This window comes from Callospermophilus lateralis, chromosome 13, assembly GCF_048772815.1.
Source record: "Callospermophilus lateralis isolate mCalLat2 chromosome 13, mCalLat2.hap1, whole genome shotgun sequence".
In the NCBI taxonomy this organism is placed as follows: Eukaryota; Metazoa; Chordata; class Mammalia; order Rodentia; family Sciuridae; genus Callospermophilus; species Callospermophilus lateralis.
Genome location: NC_135317.1, coordinates 66,052,891 through 66,070,165, shown reverse-complemented (window position 1 = coordinate 66,070,165; position 17,275 = coordinate 66,052,891). Strand labels below are relative to the sequence as shown.

The following is a 17,275-nucleotide window of genomic DNA, read 5'->3' as shown; positions in this document are numbered from 1 at the left end:
ATAAGCATAACATTTGTAGTGTCTAACATCTATTCACAAATTAGTAGTAGTAAAAAAGTATAGCAAACTGTGACTCATAACCAGAAGAAAAAAAAATGTCAGTTCATTGAAACCAGAAATACAAAGCTGGTCAGAGTATCAGACAAGGATTTTCTAAGGAGATATTCAAAATATGATGAATGACTTAAAAGGAAAAATGAATATAGTGAGGAATAAATGGAGTATAAAAATAATTAAATGAAACTTTTAGAGATAACAACTTAGAAGTAAAAATGTTCAGTTTACACACATACACATATTTAAAATTATGTAAACCATCTCAAATTTACAGGAAACATTAAAAATACCATACAGAGACATTTTTCCTGAATCATATGGAAGTAAGTTGCAACCTGATTGCCCATTGCTCCATAATTTATTTCCACGCAAGGATATTTTCTATAAAACCACAATTCAAACATTGAAATCATGAAATTAACAAAGGCATATTTCTACCATATAATCTTCAGAAGTCATTCGAGTTTTGCCCCAGTAATACTCTTTATAGCAAAAATGATCCTGTTTGTCTGGTCTCTTTAGTTATCTTGAATGTAGAACATTTTTTCAGTCTTTCTTTGATTTTCATGACCTTGATACTTTTGAAGATTATATATCAGTTATTTTATAGAATTTTCCTCCATTAGGTTTGTCTGATTTTTCCTCTTGATTAGGTTCAGGTTATGTACTTTGGGCAGGAATATCAGAGAATTGATGCTGTAATTTTCTCATTGTATTCTTCCAGATACTGTGTAATTCTGATTTGTCCCATTACTGGTGGTATTAATTTGGATCATTTAATTAAAGTAGTGTATGCTAGGCTTCTCCACTGAAATATTCTTTTATTTTTCTGTGTTATTAATTAGTATTATTTAAAAGTAGACACTTTGAAACTATGTCCATTTTCTATCCTTACCCAACTTTAAATTTATATCAGTATAAATTAATAGTCTCTCATTTTAGTCAATGATAAATTGCTTTATTCTTATTTACTCTAATGGTAACATTGTTCCAGATTTAGCCAGTGAGAGCCACTTCAGGCTTTCTTCTCTGTCCTGATCAAAGTTATTGCTTTCTGACACAAACAAACGTTCCAGGCTCTTCTCCCACTTTTCCTGCCTCAGTCCTGGAACCATTCATTCCTCCAAGGAGGTCTGGCTCCTTTTAGTGAGTGTACATTGCAATTGGGGATTGCTGCTTTAACACCTGCTTAGTGGACAGAGCTAGGGACTATGTTTAGGTATACACACATATGCATTTTACATCTCTATTATTTTATGTTAATCAACATTTATATTAAAATCCACGAGTTTACATTGACAACTCAATTTCAACACCACAGATTTATTCTTGTTTTTCTTCCTTTTGCCCTTCTCTACCTCCTTTCTTTCTCTTTGTTGCACAGGATGGTCTTGAACTTCTAGACCCAACCAATCCTATCTAGGACTCCACTTCTCCTAGTAGCTAGTGCTACTGACTTGGGCTATGAAACCTTGCAATACTTTCCTTTTCTGACACTGAGAGGCTCCCACTATCTTTAATTTATTTACCTATCTGATCAATCCCTCTATATGTAATCAAACTCCTATCACTACAACTGCCCCCTCTTATATGGATACCCTTCTCACACAATGTTGGCTCTGCCTTCCATAAGGAACTATCCAACAGACTTGGATGCCCTCCTCATCACACTTGAATTCTGATTTCCTGTGTTGCTTGTGCCCTCCCCTTTCCTTGACACCACAAAACCTGGCCTCTTCTCCATAATCTATTCTACTTACTAAAAGAAGACCATGCCATAGCCCCAGGAAGTCCCAACATATGCATTCTCACCTTAACTCATCCAGGATATCCTTCCCTCTCCTTACACATGGTAGCATAGACCACTATTTTACCTGCCCATTTGCAACCCCTTATTCATTTATCTGTGAAACAATAATAATGATGAGGGCTATTAATGAAAAATTTTAAAGCTAGTTCTCATTATAAAGTGTAGTCCTATCTCTCAAAATCAATTGCCTCTTACTAGATACTTGATGTTAGTCAGAAAACAAAGTTTATGAATTAAATACAGTTTCTGTCTTTAAGGAACTGAAAATCCTTAAGAATGAATAGTGAAATTATGTGCAAAATAATATTTTTCCACATCAGCATATCTGATAGCATAAAGCAGCCAATATTAGAATTTTACTTCTATTGTCTAAAATAGTTTCATGTTTCTGACATTAGAAAAGAGTATTGTGTTTTAATCTAGTATTTATTGATAGCTAACTCACATAGTCTGTTAATATACAAAAACACTTTTTTGAATATTACTGGGAAGATATTTAGCTACCATTCTTTGTTCATTTTTTATTTATTGTTGAGTTAATTTCTTATCACTAATGATACACATGAATATAGTGTTATCCAGTGTTATAGTACTTATTTCTAGCTGATGATGAAATGACTAGAAACTTCTGACTTTTTCTTGATGTTTTATTACATTGCTGGTAATACTTTTGGTCTTTCATCATTATTAATTCATTTAGTATTCATTGTGATAATACTGATCATAATAAATTTATTTCAAATTCATGTAGATGTCATATTATATTCACTGCTATAGGATTTTCATTGTAATTTGGAACTAATTAATATACCATTAAAATAAAGTGTTACTCACATTTTTCATTTTAAACATAAAATGTCTAGCAGTTCATGGCATATTGTATGAGTATTCAGCATCCCAGTGGTAATCCAAGTATCTGTAAATTTCATTTTTAAGCAGTTAAAAAGAAGGCAACAGAAAAATGTGTTTAGAAGTCAAATTTTAGCATTTAAGTAAAAGCTTAGCAGTTAACTACTGGTTAATTTTTTTTTTTTTAAGTCTCAAGTCGTAGGCTTTTTTTTTTTTTTAAGAGAGAGAGAATTTTAATATTTATTTTTTAGTTTTTGGTGGACACAACATCTTTGTATGTGGTGCTGAGGATTGAATCCTGGTGCTACCACTTGAGCCACATCCCCATAACCCTACTAGGTTCTTTATGATATGCCACCAAATTAAATTTTAGATTAAAACAATGAGCAAATTTATCCATATAAGAGTTGCACAGTTGGGATTTGAACTAAGGTCTTTCTACAAAGCTAATGTGCTATCCTTTATCCTAAAATTTTTACTAGGCTAGGCCATGGTTCATATTATATCAAATGTCCCAATTTGCTGGGAGCCATCAGCCAAGTAGGTATGACAAATTCCTTGCCAGCTTACTCCCATGCTGTCTAGTGGAAGGACTTCTGAAAGGTGACCTTGCTCAAGGACCAGGGCAGGATCCGTGTTTAGGGTGTTCCCCCTTTAGAATAGGGCAGTTTAGCATAATAGGAGATTAGGGTGTTCCCCTTTTAGAATAGGGCGTATCCTGCTGCTGAGTTCCTCTTGAGTGCTTAGGGTCAGACAGTATATTTTGGAAGACAGAAGCCCATGTGGATTGGATTTGGGCAGAAAGTGGATTTGGGAGGAAGTGGATTTGGGCAGAGCGTGGATTTGGGCAGAGAACGTGGATTCCCCCAGACGTGTTTGTAGACTGCCGGTGTGAGTTCGGGAATAAAGAATTGCTGTTTGAATCTACAAGCTGTGTGGAGACTCGTAATTTGTGCCCAGCCAGAGACTGCGGCACCAATTCCTTAATGTTTAGTGCCTAGATGAATCTAATACTTCCCTTAAGTTTGAAAATTCATTCCTAGTTTTCTAAAAGATTATATTAGTTAGTTTCATTTTTTATTTCATTCTTAAAGTCAGTATACTACAGGAACACAGCCACATCAAAGTTTATAGCAGTGCAATTCGCAATAGCTAAACTGTGGAGCCTACCTAGATGTCCTTCAGTTGATGAATGGATAAGAAAAATGTGGCATATATACACAATGGAATTTTACTCATCAATAAAAGAGAATAAAATCATGGCATTTGCAGGTAAATGGATGGTGTTGGAGAAGATAATGCTAAGTGAATTAGCCAATCCCAACAAAACAAATGCCCAATGTTTTCTCTGATATAAGGAGGCTGATTCATAGTGGAGTGGTGGGGGGGGGGGGAGCATGAGAGGAATAGATGAACTCTAGATAGCGCAGAGGGGTGGGAAGGAAAGGGAGGGGCCTGGGGGTTAACAAGGATGGTGGAATGTGATAGACATCATTATCTAAAGTACATGCATGAAGATACCAATTGGTGTCAACATACTTTATATACAACCAGAGATATGAAAAATTGTTCTATATACATATAATAAGAATCGTAATGCATTCCACTGTCATTTATTTTTTAAAAAATGAATAAAAAATGAAAAAACATAAAAAAATTGGAGGAAAAAATAAAAGTATTACATGGATATTTTATAATATTAATTCAGAAATTAATAAATTAAATTTATTCTTTCACATTTAATTTCCTAAAGATGACCACTTTTAATAATTTTCTCTGTACAAAATCAGACTTTTTCTCTGTGTACATTGAGTTATATGTACAGTTTAGATTGCTCTGTATAAATTTAAGAATATAAAATACTACACCTTAGTTTTTTTCACATTATACTACTTTATCTGTAAAAAATAGATAAGATTACTGTCTTTTGGATTTTAAAGTTTAGTGGAAGAGATCCATTAAACAATTCTTAAATATAAACGTATCAAATACAATGAAGAGCTGTAAGGGGATAAAATAGAAAGCCCTAGCCAATTTGGGAAGTGGGGAGGGGGAGTGTGGAGGAAAGGAATTTAAATTGTTTTTCCTCCACAATAATATGAGCCAAGAATACAATTTAAATACAGATCTCTTTTAACATCTAGCATAGGCAATATGAACATAAAACAATATCTTTTCTTTCAATCCTAATTGTCCAGAGTGGTCAAACATCCCATAATTATTTTCAGCAAACTTTATTAATGTAGTAATCTTATCATGGTCTGTTCCACTAATTGTCGGGTAACAGAAAGTATATTCTCACTTGTGTCTTTTATATTTTACACTACACTTAATCACACCTTAAGTAATCTAACTAATTTTATAATTCTCTCTATACTGTAGTTTATATCTGGATCATTGGCTTTGATACACAAGTGTTATAATCCTTCTCAGGCTTGCTAGATAACTCTTGTTCTTCCTTATCTAATACCATAATCCATTTACTTGTTTTCTCTAACTATTTGCTATTGGCATGTTAACTGCTCATCTACTCTCTCAGTTAACCTTATAGTATTCAAGAATTTTATTGTTTGAGGTATTTTATCCGCTCTGTTTTTGTTCTAAATATGTGTTTTACATTTTTATAAAAAATGTATGTTTTATCTAACATAATGAAAACGAAAAATAACCTTTTCAAGACAACAATTCTAAGGGAACTTTTAAACATAAATAAGAAACATTTTCAAATGTTAAATAAAAAATAAATAACTATTCTTTATTCATTCAGCAAACATAAAGTTCTAAATGTATATCAATCAGTATTCTGGGAGATAATTACTTTAGGCTCTACTGTAGTTGACCTAAACAATATCACTTTATTAACTGGAAATGGAAAAGGATAATACCAAAGACATAAAATTAAGAACAAGAACTGTTTGAATAAACCTTATCTTGCTATAAATCTAAGAACTGAGTTTCTTATCTCTATAAGCCCATGGCCTTACCCCCTGCCTTCTTAACGTAAATGAACTTTCTAAGAATTCTAGCTATAATAGGCACTTTTGATTGATTCACTTTACTTAGAAGCAATTTATATAACTGATGAATGAGTTAAATATGCAAGCATTTTAATCTAGCATGATCCATGTATAGTGGCACTTAAACAGTAAATTCAAACAATTATGTAATTAAAATAATGACAAAATAACATATTGCTTTATTTCCTGATAAAAGTTGCTAGTACATTAATTAGTTGCAAAATAGATGATTATAAAAATAAAAAAGTAAAGCTGTTGAAAGCTTATGACTTCTCAAAGATTAATTTTTAAAACATAACTCATGATTTTTAAGATGCTTTTTAATTTAGTATTTTAATTTTATTTAAAATAACATTCAGATTATAATTATCATTTTAGAAGACATTAAAAGTTAAGGTTAAAAGGTTGACTTGCTTTAGAATTATAATTATTTTAGTTACTAATAAAATGTTTTTAAATTTTTTTTTAGTGTTGTTGATGAATTTAGAAAAAAGGAGAATGACGCAGCTGTTAAAATTCAGAGCTGGTTTCGAGGATGTCGAATTAGGGCATATATCAGGTATGTTGATTTTGTTATGGAAACTTCAGATGTAACACTAAAATATGTTCCTTAGAAAATGTAACGTATTACTCATTTCAAATAGTCCCTTATTTTACTCATAGAAAGAATTTTGAATTGTTTTATATCTTTTCAAAAGAAATGTTTAGTGGGGCTGAGGATGTGGCTCAAGCAGTAGCGCGCTTACCTGGCATGTGTGCAACCCGGGTTCGATCCTCAGCACCACATACAAACAAAGATGTTGTGTCTGCTGAAAACTAAAAATGTAAATAAAATATTTTTTTAAAAAAAGAAATATTTAGTATTTTTTTTACCTTTTCTTTAACAAAAAACTAAGTTATATTAGTCATGTCTCTACTTTTAATAATTTTCAATATTGTGTAAATATTTGATCAAATACTTTTCCCCAAATTCTAAAGATGATGATAATTGATTGATTTCATATTTATAGTAATGAATTGACAGGTAAGCAGCTGGTAGTGAGAAACTATTTCAATCCTCTCCTTACATGTACAGGTTAAAGCAAATGATGCCCAAAATATGTCACTCTGATTATACAAAGAGACTGAGGTTTATCCTGATTTCAATTCTTTCTACTCTTTCTTCAGTGTCCAAACATTCCCTCAGTCTCCCCTTAATTATGAAAAAAAAATTTCCTTGGCAAGATAGAAGAAGAATATGCCTAGTTCATAATAACTCGGATTACAGGCTGGGGTCACACTTTATGATTCCTTATACTAGCTATAAAGGTCAGGCATGCAAATTTCAAGTGTAAAGATGAGGCTTCTCTTTTGTCCACTCTTGAACCTAGAATAAGACTGCAAAGAGTATTCTTTATTTGGCAGATTAACATGATATTGGCTTAGATAGACTAAAGAATATAAGAAAATAATGAAGAGGTAAACTGTTTCTTGACCTCAAGAATTATTTCTAGTTATTTGTCAAGATGTGTATCAGTAGCGCCTGGCTTATTTTTCAACATGTCACTATGACCTATTTTATAATTCTAACATTCAAACATATTTTAAAGAATAAGTAATATGGAATAATTGATTTTAAAATGTTATTTAATCAGAAGCCCAAAGAAATAATGAAATTATCTATCTCTTTTTTATATTTTTATAAAGATTAATTTCATATCAGAACTATAAATTTCTATTCTTTAAATGTACACGTACACTTGACTTTGAATTTGATCTCTTGAATTGTAGGAAAGTGTATTATAGGTAATGATCTAAGAGTCATCCTTTTTTCACTGAAAGCATACTAATAATCATATTTTTCCCTAGATATTTACACAGAGTAGCAACAATTATTCAAAAATGCTGGAGAAGTTACTTAGGGAAAAAACAGTATCGACATCTTGTGAAGGTAAATATAAAATGTATGTATGTATATTAGCATTTATATTATAAAACATGCTGTAAAATTACTTTTGTTTTATTTACATGTAGTTTGGATGTTGCTGATGATAAATATTTATATAAAGTCAAAGGGCTTAATTTGGGGGGAAAGAGTTGTATTAATCAACTTTTTATCACTGTGACTAAAATATGCAACAAGAACAACTTAGAAGAGGAAATGTTTGTTTTGAATGCATAGTTTCAGAAGTCTCAGGCTGTTATGCTTGGCCAACTCCTTTGCTCTGGGCCTACGATGAGGCAGAGGGTCATAGAAGAACGGTGTGGCAGAGGAAAGCTGCTTATTTCACGAAAGCTGGGAACAGAAAGAATAAAGGGCCAGGAAAAAAATTTATTTTCCCAAGGGCATAACCCAGTGACCTACTTCCTTTAGCCATAGCCTATCTGCCTACAGTTGCCACCCAGTAATACATTTAAATTATTATCTATCAAATGGATAAATCCATCGATTAGGTTAAAGCTTTTGTAAACTAATTAGGTCATTTATGAACATTCCTTCATTGTTTAGCATATGAGCTTTGAGGGGAACACCTTAAATACAAACCATAACAAGAGTTTCTTCTGAGACTTTACTATTTTTTTCCATGGTCAATTGACTTCTTTATACTCAAACAACCTTGGTTATTCTAATTTTGTTTAAAGAACCTTCACAATGTATGCATTTATATTTACTTATCTGTTGATGATTGTCTATTCTTTCTAGATGGCGAGGTCTTTGAGAGTAGCTACCATACCTCATTTTTAGATCAACAACATTTTAGATTAATGCTCAGTTCTTAGCAGTCATAAACATCCTCATGAAATCATAAAGCAAACAACAGGCCATCTTTCATAATCCCTTCATTTTATTAATAGGTGCAAATAAGACAAATAAGGAAGGGGGGAATGGGAATAGGAAAGACAGTAGAATGCATTAGACATAACTTTCCTATGTTCACATATGAATACATGATCAGTATAACTCCACATCACATACAATTACAAGAATGGGAAGTTATATTCCATGTACATATAATATGTCAAAATGCACTCTACTGTCATGTATATCTAAAAAGAACAAAAAAAGATTTAAATAAATCAATAAATATTTATTCCAAATGGATTTTTATAGACAGTTATCTCCATTTGTGGTTATTTCACTGATGTATTTGCTAAATACATTATATACTAAATAAATTAATTTAAAAAGTCAATTTAGTATGGACTTACCCCACCAAACATGCATGTATGCTCATTCTTGCATGTACGTGCAGGTGCATACACACACACACACACACACACACACACACACACACACCATAGAGATAGTAAGTGTTCAGATGGAGAGTTAATGTATGCTCTGAAGGTCAAGGAAATGGCACTTGAAGTGAGCTTGGGGAAAACAGCATGAATGAAATTTTGAAATTGAGAATGAGCATAGTGTGTTGAGAAACAATGCAGATGTTGACCAATCTGGCACAGAGTTTGGAGAATAGTAGAAGGTAGGTAAGCAGTGGCATGTCACATTTATAAAATAATTTCCTGCATTTATAAAGGAATTTCTTACTTTAAAACATTTATTTTATGTTCATATATTCCTAGTAATGTTTTGGCATGTAGAATGTGCAGATGGTATCTTTCTTCATATTACAGATGAAGAAATGGAGACTCAGAGAGAAAAAATGATGTGCCTAACATACCAAACTCACGATCCATATAAATGCTTATGGATGCACATGTTAAATACTAAATGTCTTCTCTGGTTATCCTTTAGCTACTCCAAAATTTCTTCTGTGAGCCAGGGTGGGTTATATTCCTGTTCAAAATTATTTACAATCCACTCAAAAAAGATGATTCATTCCCATTCCATTGATTTTGGGCTGGGCCATGTGTTGTAAGCTGATGAGTCATATGCCACACCCAAGTTGAAGATGTAAGAAGCTGTTTTAGGCAGCTTTTTCGCTATTGTGACTTTAAGATTGGACCAGAAAAATTTTAAAAGAGGAAAAGTTTATTTGAGAGCTCATGGTTTCAGAGGTTTTAGTCCATAGAAAGTCAGCTCCATTCCTTGGGTTGGAGGTGACGTAGAACTTCATGGCAGAAGAGTGTGGCAGGAGGAGCATCTCACATGATGATCAGAAAGCATAGAGAAACTCCACTGGCCAAATACAAATATATACCCCCAAGCCATGCCCCAATTTCCATCTGCTCCAGCCACACCCAACCACTTCAGTTACCTCTCAGTTAATTCCTCTGAGGGCATTAATTCACTGATTAGGTTAAGTCTCTAACAACCCAGTCTTTTCTCTCTGAACCTTCTCTCATTGTCTTACATATGAGCTTTTGGGGGACACCTCTCATCCAAACCAGAAGGGAAGCTTTCTTATTCTTCCCCTCCTGCACACCTCATGTCTGGGCTGTGTATTCAGCCTTGGGGCTGAGATGAAGAGACATGGGGAACATAACTATAGGGAACCTTAGCTCACATCATGAGAGTCAGAAATATACTTTTTTGTTTTGTAACCTGATGAGATATTTTCTTTTCTTTTTGTTTTCATGATACCAGGCATGGAACCCAGGGGTGCTTAACAAGTGAGTCACATTTCCAGCCCTTTTTATTTTTTATATTGAGACAGGGTCTCACTAAGTTGCTTAACACCTGATTAAATTGAGTCTGGTCTCAAACTTGTGATCCTCCTGCCTCAGCCTCCTGAGTCCCTGGATTATAGGCACACCACACCCAGTAGATAGGTGCATTTTTATCTAAGCGAAATTGATTGTGCTAGGGATAACAAAAGCAAGGATATTTATAAGAAACATTCTGAACAGGGATACTTCCAAATGCTTACAAAAAGATGCTTGGAGCTTATGAGTTTGTGATGATGTTAGTACACCTCCATGTGGAGATATTCTTGTAAGGCATTGATGCTGTCTCAGCAGAATGTCTGGCACATCATAATTAGCACTCAGCAAATGTTTATTAAACTAAAATATTGAATGGGCACTTAGATTAAGGGTCAGAACTGAAGATAAAAGCTTTACAGTCATCATTATAAGATGACAAGCTTTTCTACCTAAAGAAAAATGTAGCTAAACAAGAGAGCAACAAGCCAAGAACTGTGGCTTGTGGAATATATCAGGTAGAGTTTAGTAAGAGGCAAGGGAATTAAATTAGAAAATAAACACGATAAAAAGGGACATAGCGTCACAGGGGCCAAGGAAGAAAATATGTAAGAAACTTGGTGTTGGTACCAGTTTCAAAGTGGGAGTGATCAAGTAGAAAGAGAACTGTGAAGACAGAAGTCCTAGAGACAGCCTTCCTCAAAAATATCAGTATACTAGAATGTTTCTATCAAGGTTCTTAACTAATTTTCACAATGACATAAATAGCTTATCAAGTCCTTAAAGTGTCATGTGTTCTCCACTACAGTAACCTCATTAACCCAAAGAGTAGAACTATTCTGGTGTGATTGGACACTTTCTTTGGTTCTGTATGACTGTTGTTCTTATTTTTTCTTTTCAATTTCCATTTCATACCTTCCTACTTAACTTTCTTTTTTAAATATAGTAACATAACCCAAATTTGCATGTCTTAAGGATCCAGGACTGTTGATTCACAACCATGAAAACTCTTTCCTACTGAGGACGTGCTCTCATTCTTCTGTTTTGTTAACAACCAATTTATAGTCATCCATGGTGTGTGCTCACTGCATATGCATTTCAATGCATGCTGAACCATTGGTGTAATTGTACTGTGACCTGCTAGTTCTTCTGGACAATCAGTTGTTTTGAACCTTACCCATTTTCAGCCATATAGTGTCCTGTGTAGCTTCTCCTTACTGTTCACTGCTTTATTTCAAGTGATGATATAAAGTCATTTTTTTTTTGAGACAGGGTCTTCCTATGTTGTTTAAGCTGACTTTGAATTCCTATGCTCAATTGATTCCCCTGCCTCAGTCTTCCAAGTAGTTTGCAAGTTCAGGTGTGTTTCACCATGCGTGTTTATAATAGTTACTCCTGTAGGCAACAATACCAGAAAAATGTTAAAATATCCTTTCATCACTGTCTAGTAGATTATTAGCATATTAAGTGTTCCCTGAGTAAATTTATTAATATAAACTAGGACAATTTGTATACATTTTTATATTCTTAAATTTGTACTTCTGTCTTATATTTATCACTATAATTTGCATTACATTTAACATCAAACTTGCTATTTTTTAAAATCATAATCTGGGGACAAGAAAGTATAAAGACTTATAACATTTGATTAACTTGACATGAATAATTGTTAAATAAATGTTGTACTTTTATTTATTTATTTATTTTTATTGGTTGTTCAAAACATTACAAAGCTCTTGACATATCATATTTCATACATTAAATTCAAGTGGGTTATGAACTCCCATTTTTACCCCAAATACAGATTGCAGAATCTCATCGGTTACACATCCACATTTTCACATAATGCTATATTAGTAACCGTTGTATTCTGCTACCTTTCCTATCCTCTACTATCCCCCCTACCCTCTCCTCCCATCTTCTCTCTCTACCCCATCTACTGTAATTCATTTCTTTCCTTGTTTTTTTTCCCATTCCCCTCACAACCTCTTATATGTAATTTTGTATAACAATGAGGGTCTCCTTCCATTTCCATGCAATTTCCCTTTTCTCTCCCTTTCCCTCCCACTTCATGTCTCTGTTTAATGTTAATCTTTTCCTCCTGCTCTTCCTCCCTGCTCTGTTCTTAGTTGCTCTCATTATATCAAAGAAGACATTTGGTATTTGTTTTTTAGGGATTGGTTGGCTTCACTTAGCATAATCTGCTCTAGTGCCATCCATTTCCCTAAAAATTCCATGGTTTTGTCATTTTTTAGTGCTGCATAATACTCCATTGTATATAAATGCCACATTTTTTTTATTCATTCATCTATTGAAGGGCATCTGGGTTGGTTTCACAGTCTAGCTATTGTGAATTGTGCTGCTATGAATATCGATGTGGCAGTATCCCTGTAGTACACTCTTTTAAGGTCTTCAGGGAATAGTTTGAGAAGGGCAATAACTGGGTCAAATGGTGGTTCCATTCCCAGCTTTCCCAGGAATCTCCCTACTGCTTACCAAATTGGCCGCACCAATTTGCAGTCCCACCAGCAATGTACAAGAGTACCCTTTTCCCCACATCCTCGCCAGCACTTGTTATTGTTCGACTTCATAATGGCTGCCAATCTTACTGGAGTGAGATGGTATCTTAGGGTGGTTTTGATTTGCATTTCTCTGACTTCTAGAGATGGTGAGCATTTTTTCATGTACTTGTTGATTGATTATATGTCCTCCTCTGAGAAGTGTCTGTTCAGGTCCTTGGCCCATCTGTTGATTGGGTTATTTGTTATATTATTGTTTAATTTTTTGAGTTCTTTGTATACTCTGGATATTAGGGCTCTATCTGAAGTATGAGGAGTAAAAATTTGTTCCCATGATGTAGGCTCCCTATTGTTTCTTTTCTCTTATTGTTTCTTTTGCTGAGAAAAAACTTTTTAGTTTCATTAAGTCCCATTTGTTGATTCTTGTTATTAACTCTTGTGCTATGGGTGTCCTATTAAGGAATTTGGAGCCTGACCCCATAATATGTAGATTGGAGCCAACTTTTTCTTCTATCAGACGCAGTGTCTCTGATTTGATATCAAGCTCCTTGATCCATTTTGAGTTAACTTTTGTGCATGGTGAGAGAAGGGGATTCATTTTCATTTTGTTGCATATGGATTTCCAGTTTTCCCAGCACCATTTGTTGAAGATGCTATCCTTCCTCTATTGCATGGTTTTAACCCCTTTATCAAATATAAGATAGTTGTAACTTTGTGGATTAGTCTCTGTGTCCTCTATTCTCTACCATTGGTCCACCCGCCTGTTTTGGTTACCAGTACCATGCTGTTTTTGTTACTATTGCTCTGTAGTATAGTTTGAAATCTGGTATCGCTATGCCGCCTGATTCACACTTCCTGATTAGAGTTGCTTTTGCTATTCTGGGTCTTTTATTTTTCCATATGAATTTCATGATTGCTTTATCTATTTCTACAATAAATGCCATTTGGATTTTGATTGGCATTGCATTAAACCTATAGAAAACTTTTGGTAATATCGCCATTTTGATGATGTTAGTTCTGCCTATCCATGAACAGGGTATATTTTTCCATCTCCTAAGATCTTCTTCTATTTCTCTCTTTAGGGTTCTGTAGTTTTCATTGTATAAATCTTTTACCTCTTTTGTTAGGTTGATTCCCAAGTATTTTATTTTTTTTTTTTGAGGATATTGTGAATGGGGTGTTTTTCCTCATTTCCGTTTCAGAAGTTTTATCACTGATATATAGAAATGCCTTAGATTTATGCATGTTGATTTTATATCCTGCCACTTTGCTGAATTCATTTATTAGTTCTAGTAGTTTCTTTATAGACCCTTTGGGGTCTTCCAGATATAGAATCATGTCTTCCGCAAATAGTGATAATTTAAGTTCTTCTTTTCCTATTTTTATGCCTTTAATTTCTTTCGTCTGTCTAATTGCTCTGGCCAGTGTTTCGAGAACTATATTGAATAGAAGTGGTGATAGAGGGCATCCCTGTCTTGTTCCAGGTTTTAGAGGGAATGCCTTCAATTTTTCTCCATTCAGAATGATGCTAGCCTGAAGCTTAGCATAGATAGCTTTTACAATGTCGAGGTAAGTTCCTGTTATCACTAGTTTTTCTAATGTTTTGAACATAAAGTGATGCTGTACTTTGTTGAATGCTTTTTCTGCATCTATCAAGATGATCATATGGTTCTTATCTTTGAGTCTATTGATGTGGTGAATAACATTCATTGATTTCCGTATATTGAACCATCCTTGCATCCCAGGGATGAATCCTACTTGATCATGGTGCACAATTTTTTTGATGTGTTTTTGTATCCTATTCGCCAGAATTTTATTGAGGATTTTTGCATCTAGGTTCATTAGAGATATTGATCTGTAGTTTTCTTTCTTTGAGGTGTCTTTGTCTGGTTTCGGAATCAGGGTGATGTTGGCCTCATAGAATGAATTTGGAAGAGCTCCCTCTTTTTCTATTTCCTGAAATAACTTGAAAAGTATTGGTATTAATTCTTCTTTAAAGGTTTTGTAAAACTCCACTGAATACCCATCCAGTCCTGGGCTTTTCTTGGTTGGTAGTCTTTTGATTGCTTCTTCAATTTCATCCATTGATATTGGTCTGTTCAAGTTGTGTGTATCCTCCTGACTCAGTCTGGGCAAATCATATGAATTATGACTTAAGAAATTTATTGATGTCTTCACTATCTTCTATTTTTGAGTTCTAATTTGAGTACTCTCTTTTCTTCTCTCTTCTTCTATTTGTTAGCATGGCTAAGAGTCTTCAATCTTTTTTATTTTTTTGAAGAACCAACTTTTAGTTTTGTCAATTTGTTCAATAGTTTCTTTTGTTTCAATTTCGTTGATTTCTGCTCTGATTTTAATTATTTCTTGCCTTCTTCTACATTTGCTATTGTTTTGCTCTTCCTTTTCTAGGGCTTTGAGATGAAGTGTGAGCTCATTTATTTGTTGTTTTTTTTCTTTTTTTGAGGAATGACTTCCAGGCAATGAATTACCCTCTTAAAACTGCTTTCATTGTGTCCATAGATTCTGATATGTTGTGTCTGTATTTTCATTTATCTCTAAAAATTTTTTGATTTCCTCCTTTATGTCTTCTGTAACCCCTTGATCATTCAGTAACATATTGTTTATTTTCCATGTGATGTAGGATTTTTCCTTCCTTCTTTTATCATTGATTTCCAGTTTCATTCCTTTATGATCAGATAAAATGCATGATATTATCTCCACCCCTTTATATTTACTGAGGGTTGCCCTGTGGCATCATATATGGTCTATTTTTGAGACGTATCCATGTGCTACTGAGAAAAAAGTATATCCATTTGATGATGGTTGATATATTCTATATATGTCAGTTAAGTCTAGGTTATTGATTGTGATATTGAGTAGTTTCTTTATTCAACTTTTGTTTGGAGGATCTGTCCAATGGTGAGAGAGGTGTGTTGAGGTCACCCATAATTATTGTGTTGTGGTCTATTTGATTCTTGAACTTGAGAAGTGTTTTTTTAATGAACGTTGCATCACCCTTATTTGGTGCATAAATATTGATAATTGTTATGTCTTGTTGGTGAATGGTTCCTTTTAACAGTATATTATGTCCTTCCTTATCCCTTTTGATTAACTTAGTCTTGAAGTCGATTTTATTCGATATGAGGATGGCCACCCCTGCTTGCTTACGAGGACCGAGTGCATGGTATATTTTTTCCCAACCTTTCACCTTCAGCCTGTGTATGTCTTTTCCAATCAGATGTGTCTCCTGGAGGCAGCATATTGTTGGATTTGTTTTTTTAATCCATGTTACCAGCCTATGTCACTTTATTGGAGAGTTTAAGCCATTAACATTTAGAGTTACTATTGATATATGGTTTGTACTTCCAGCCATGTTTGATTACTTATCTTTTTAAAAAAAATTTAGTTTGTTTCAACATGATTAGCTTTCCCCCTGCCCTCTGTCTTTACTGAGGTACTTCCCACTGTTGGTTATGGTTATTGTTTTTCATTTCTTCCTCGTGTAGTGTTTTGCTCAAGATGCTTTGCAGTGCTGGTTTTCTGGCTGCAAATTCTTTTTACTTTGTTTATCATGAAAGATTTTTATTTCGTTGTCGTACCTGAAGCTTAATTTTGCTGGATACAAAATTCTTGGTTGGCATCCATTGTCTTTCAGTGTTTGAAATACGTTGTTCCAGGATCTTCTCACTTTCAGCGTTTGTGATGAAAAATCCGTTGTTAACCTTATTGGTTTGCCCCTGAATATAATCTGCCTCCTTTCTCTTGTTGCTTTTAATATTTTCTCTTTGTTCTGTATATTGGATATCTTCATAACAATGTGTCTTGGCATTGGTCTACTGTGATTTTGTATGCTCGGTGTCCTGCATGCCTCGACAATTTGTATATCCGTTTCCTTTTTTATTTCTGGAAAGTTTTCTATAATTATTTCATTCAGCAGATTGCTCATTCCCTTGGTTTGAACCTCTATACCTTCCTCTATCCTGATGACTCTTAAGTTTGTTTTTTTATGTTATCCCATATCTCTTGTATGTTTTTCTCGTGATTTTTTACCAGCCTTTCTGAGTTGGCTAGACTGTTTTCAAGATGATATATTTTGTCTTCATTTTCTGACGTTCTGGCTTCTACTTCCTCCACTCTGTTAGTGATACTCTCATTTGACTTTTTAATTTGGCTTAAAGTTTCCTTCATTTCTAGAATTAATGTTTGATTTTTTTTATAATCTCTATCTCCTGATAAAGATGCTTAACTTCTTCTTTTATTTGTTTATGTGATTCATTTTCAATGAGTCTTTCACTGTTTGAATTTGCTGTCTCATATCCTTTTTAAGGTTCCATTCCATCTGTCTAAGGTATTCCTTGAGTTCTTTATTTGACCATTTTTCTGATGACTCTAGTTCCTCCTGAATATTTAGGCTGTCCTGCATTATTTGTACTCCTTTTCTT

At 33.8% G+C, this 17,275-nt stretch overlaps 1 protein-coding gene across 1 annotated transcript in view; it reads left to right on the top strand.

The window, feature by feature from the left end:
* Positions 1–17,275, top strand: part of Spata17 (spermatogenesis associated 17) — a 208,551-nt gene that overhangs the window by 9,987 nt on the left and 181,289 nt on the right. The window contains exons 2-3 of the mRNA XM_076832137.1: positions 6,203–6,292; positions 7,582–7,663. Of these exons, the coding sequence (XP_076688252.1) occupies positions 6,203–6,292; positions 7,582–7,663 (172 nt within the window). The remainder of the gene's footprint in view (positions 1–6,202; positions 6,293–7,581; positions 7,664–17,275) is intronic.